The sequence below is a fragment of the Salvelinus sp. IW2-2015 genome, linkage group LG22 (genome assembly GCF_002910315.2).
Source record: "Salvelinus sp. IW2-2015 linkage group LG22, ASM291031v2, whole genome shotgun sequence".
Taxonomy (NCBI): Eukaryota; Metazoa; Chordata; class Actinopteri; order Salmoniformes; family Salmonidae; genus Salvelinus; species Salvelinus sp. IW2-2015.
The window spans coordinates 32,351,592-32,356,956 of NC_036862.1; the positions used below are offsets into that span (position 1 = coordinate 32,351,592).

Consider the following 5,365-nt stretch of genomic DNA (forward strand, 5'->3'; position numbering starts at 1 on the left):
ACATATCTAAACACAACTAATAAAAACATGCTTATCTAAAACACACTAATAAAAACATGCTTTATCCTAAAACAACTAATAAAGAACATGCTTATCTAAACACACTAATAAAAACGATGCCTTATCTAAACACACACTATTAAAACATGCTTATCTAAAACACACTTATTAAAAACCATTTATCTAAAAACACTAATTAAAACACTAATAAACAACATGCTTATCTAAAACACACAATAAACACTAATAAAAACATGTTATCTAAAACAACTAATAAAAACCTGCTTATCTAAACACAGCTTATCTGTTAACTCTCTAAACTCTCAAACTACACAGAGCAAACCATTTCAGGAATATCTAAAAATGTTTTACTTCTGTAATATTTGGTATAATTCTACTTTGAAGAGAGTGTATGTGTGTGTGAGAGAGAGAGATCATGGGTGGTAGAGAAACACCCTATGGACTGTGAGAGAGAAGAGAGAGGAGAGAGAGAGAGATCAGAGGGGGTCAGAGATGAAACCACTATGGACTGTGAGAGAGGAGAGAGAGAGAGCAGAGAGAGAGAGAGAGAGAGAAGAGAGAGAGAGAGAGATCAGAGGGGGTTAGAGATGAACCCTTGGACTGTGAGAGAGAGAGAGATCAGAGGGTAGAGATGAACACCCTATGGACTTGTGAGAGAGAGAGAGAGAGAGAGAAGAGGATCAAGGGGGTAGAGATGAACGCCATATGGACTGGTCTTTTGGTCAGGCTCACAGGAAAATGTAGCGACGGACTATCATACTTCACATGGCCTGGTCTTTTATCTCCTTCAGCTAACATACTGTAGATAGAGGCTTAACAGTAACATTACTGGCAATAGAAGGTTAGAGTTATATTCTGTTGATAGGAAGGTACGCGTAACATACTGTAGATAGGGAGGCTACATGTAATAACTGTGATAGGAGCTACAGTTAACATACTGTGATAGGAGGCAACAGTAACATACTGTAGATAGGAGGCTACGTAACATACGTAGACAGGAGGCTTAGAGGCAACAGTAACATATTGTATATTAGGAGGCTACGTAAAATTTGTATATAGGAGTACAGTAACATACTGTAGATAGGAGCAAACAGTAACATACTGTAGATAGAGGGCTACAGTAAAATACTGGCAGATAGAAGGTTAAGTTATATTCTGTTGATAGAAGGCTACCGCTACATTATGAAGATAGGAGGCAACAGTACATACTGTAGATAGGGAGGCTACAGTACATACTGTAGACAGGAGGCTAGAGCAACCAGTAACATATTGTTATAGGAGGCCTACGTGGAACCATACTGTAAGATTAGAAGGCTACTGTAACATACTGTAGAATTTGAGGCTACAGTAACATATTTGTATATAGAGGCTACAAGAACATATTGTTATAGGGAGGCTACAGTTAACATACTGTAGATAGGAGGCAACAGTAACATACTGTAGATAGGAGGCTACAGTAACATCTGCAGATAGGAAGGGTTAGAGTTTATTCTGTTGATAGAAGCTACCGTAACAACTGTAGATAGCAGGCAACAGTACATACTGTAGATAGGAGGTACAGTACCATACTGTAGACAGGAGGCTACAGTAACATACTGTAGATTGGAGGCTACAGTAACATACTGTTAAGATAGGAGGCTACAGTAACATACTGTATATAGAGCTACAGAACATATCTGTATATGGAGGCTACAGTAACATATTGTATATAGGAGGCTACAGTAAATAACTGTAGAGATTGGAGGCTACAGTAATACTGTAGATAGGAGGCTACAGTAGCATACTGTAGATAGGAGGGTACGTAACATACTTGTAGAAGGAGGGAAACAGTAACCATACTGTGAGATGGAGGCTACCGTAACATACTGTAGTAGAGGCTAGAGTAACATACTGTAGATAGGAGGCCTACAGTAGCATACTTAGATAGGAGGGTTACCGTAACATACTGTAGTAGAAGAACTACGGAGGGAGGACGTAACATACGTAGATAGAGGTACCGTCCTATGTAGATAGAGGCTTAATACTGTTAGATAGGAGGCTACAGTAACATTTTGTTTTATTTTTTTATTTCACCTTTATTTAACCAGGTAGGCTAGTGAGAACAAGTGCTTTCATTGGCAACTGCGACGCTGGCCAAGATAAAGCATAGCAGTGTGAACAGGACAACACAGAGTACCCATGGAGTAAAACAATAAACAGTCAATAACAATGGTCAGAAAAAAAAGAGAATCTATTACAATGTGTGCAAAAGGCAATGAGGAGGCAATAAATCGGAAATAATTACAATGTTAGGCAGATTAAACCTGGGTGATAAATCATCAGTCATGTCATGGTGCCAAGACGAGAGATACTGGGTGTCGCAAAAGAGCAGAAAGTTAAATAAATAAAAGCAGTATTGGGGGGGTGAGGTAGGTAAATTGGGTGGGGTAGCTTTACAGATGGACTATGTACAGCTGCAGCGATCGGTAGCTGCTCGATAGCAGATTTTAAAATTGTTGAGGAGATAAAAAGTCTCAACTTCAGAGATTTTTGCAAATTTCGTTCCAGTCGCAGGCAGCAGAGAACTGGAAGGAAAGGCGTCCAAATGAGGGTTTTGGCTTTAGGGAATGATCATGGAGATACACCTCGCTGGAGCGGTGCTGCGGCGTGGGTGTGCCATCGTGACCCAGTGAACTGAGATAAGGCGCACTTACCTGCATAGCCTTCGTAGATGACCTGGAAGCCAGTGGGTCTGAACGACGAACCATGGTAGCAGGGCCAGCCGACAGGCATACAGGTCGCAGTGGTGGGTCGTATTAAGGGTGCTTTTAGTAAACAAAACGAATGCACTTGTGACTAAACCTGCATCAGTTTGCTGAGTTAGAAGTATTGGAAGCTAATTGTAGATGACATCGCCGAAGTCGAGGTCGTCAGGATTGTCAGTTTTTACTAGGGTAAGTTTTGGCGGGCCGTGACGTGAAGAGGCTTTGTTGCGGAATAGAAAGCCGATTCTGATTTTGATTTGCTGATTGGAGATGTTTGATATGATGTCTGGAAGGAGAGTTTGCAGTCTAGCCAAGACCACCATAGGTACTTATCAGATGTCCATATGCTAGGGTCGGAACCGTCCAGGGTGGTGATGCTAGTCGGGCGTCGGGTGCAGCAGCGAACGGTTTGAAAAGCATGCATTGGTTTTACTAGCGTTTAGAACAGTTGGAGGCCACGGAAGGAGTCGTTGTATGGCATGAAGCTCGTTTGGAGGTTAGATCGCACAGTGTCCAAGGAAGGGCCGAAGATAAGCGTATACGTATAGAATGGTTCGTCTGCGTAAGGGTGGATCAGGGGATCGCCCGCAGCAAGAGCAACGATCATTGATGTATACGAGAAAAGCGTCGGCCCGAGAATATGAACCCTGTGGTACCCAGCCATAGAGACTGCCAGAGGACCGGACAACATGCCCTCCGATTTGACAACACTGAACTCTGTCTGCAAAGTAGTTGGTGAACCAGGCAAGGCAGTCATTTGAAAAACCGAGGCTACTGAGTCTGGCCGATAAAATATGGTGGATTGACGAGTCCGAAAGCCTTGGCCGCGGTCGCATGAACAGACGGGCTGCACAGTAATGTCTTTTATCGATGGCGGTTATTGATATCGTTTTAGTACCTTGAGCGTGCTGAGGTGACCGTGACCGCTCGGAAACCGGGATTGCACCAGCGGAGAAGGTTACGGTGGGATTCGAGATGGTCAGTGATCTGTTTGTTGACTTGGCTTTCGAAGAACCTTGATATAGGCAGGCAGGAATGGATTAGTTGTCTGTAACAGTTCGGTGTCCAGGGTGTCTCCCCCTTCTGAAGAGGGGATGACCGCGGCAGCTTTCAATCCTTGGGGAATCATCAGTGCATACGAACGGAGAGGTGAACAGGCTGGTATAGGGGGTGCGACCAATGCGGCGGACAGTTCAGAAAATGGGGTCCAGATTGTCAAGCCCAGCTTGATTTGTATGGGTCCAGGTTTTCCCAGCATCCTTCAGAACAATTCTGCTATTTGTTTATCTGGGTAAAAGGAGAGAAGCTGGGGAGGCATTGGGCGAGTAGCCAGGGCGGGGCGGGCCAGCGGGCACCTGCCCTGTTGGCGCACAGGTTGGAGTGCCCAGGAGGAAGGCCAATGGCCAGCCATTGAGAAAATGATTGTTGAAGGTTTTTCCATTTATCACGGGATTATCCACTGGGTGGAGCCCGAGCATCACACAGCACTCTGCCTTCATGTTTTTGAAAAGTATGTGTGTCTCTGGCCCAGTTGAGGAGGAGAACCCAGAGTTCTGGAGAGCCCAGGGTGCCAAGGCTTTGCAAGCGGCGCTGAACAGGAAGTTGAACACCAATGTGGCCAAAAACATCATGCTCTTCCTGGGTGACGGTGAGTGACCACCGTCCAAACCTCACATCAGTGGGGTATTAAACGTATCCAAACACATAACAAATACAATGAGGGAAACTCATTCGAAACCTCCTTTTCCAGCCTATTCTAAYTCACCAGTTACAGTCCAGTTCAACCCTAGTGTGACCTATTTCTCTGTGCCATTCCCCCCAAGGTATGGGCATTACCACTATCACAGCAGCTCGAATCCTCAAGGGCCAGATGCACAACCAGTCTGGAGAGGAGACAGTGATGACCATGGATACTTTCCCCCATGCGGGCCTCCTCAAGGTACACAAACAAACAAACAATCTTCAAATACATACATTAACATGCATAGAGATACCCACAGAGATTACACTTTGTTTGATGTGCAGCCTGAACCATGGGTACCTCTTTCAGAGGAAGAGATTGTGTCTGTTGTGTATAATGATGTATGTATGAGGTGCAAGCTCATGCGTACATATTATTCATGTGTATTCCTTTCTATCCCTTAATGTCTGCATGTACTGTCTGTCTGTGTGCAGACATACAGTGTTGACTTCCAGATCCCTGACAGTTCCTCCACAGCCACAGCCTACCTGTGTGGTGTTAAGACTAACCTGAACACGGTCGGGGTGAACGCTGCCGCACGCAACGGAATCTGCAAGACCCAGAAGGGCAACGAGGTCACCTCTATTCTCAAGTGGGCCAAAGATGCTGGTAGGAACCATATCTCTGTCCAACTTCCCACATCACTAGGGCCCCGAGTTTATCCTGATCCAATTGACTTACCAGGAAAACCTTACTACCGATAACTAGGGTGCAGAGTTTGTCCTGATGCAGATGACTTACCAGGAAAACCTTACTACCGATAACTAGGGTGCAGAGTTTGTCCTGATGCAGTTGACTTATCAGGAAAACCTTACAGACGATAACTAGGGTCCAGAGTTTGTTCTGATCCAGTTGACCT

The 5,365-nt window shown here is 44.6% G+C and overlaps 1 protein-coding gene across 1 annotated transcript in view; it reads left to right on the forward strand.

The window, feature by feature from the left end:
• Window positions 1–5,365, forward strand: part of alp3 (alkaline phosphatase 3) — a 53,966-nt gene that overhangs the window by 22,121 nt on the left and 26,480 nt on the right. Inside the window, exons 2-4 of the mRNA XM_070433879.1 lie at window positions 4,297–4,413; window positions 4,589–4,704; window positions 4,941–5,115. Coding sequence (XP_070289980.1) covers window positions 4,297–4,413; window positions 4,589–4,704; window positions 4,941–5,115 — 408 coding nt within the window. The remainder of the gene's footprint in view (window positions 1–4,296; window positions 4,414–4,588; window positions 4,705–4,940; window positions 5,116–5,365) is intronic.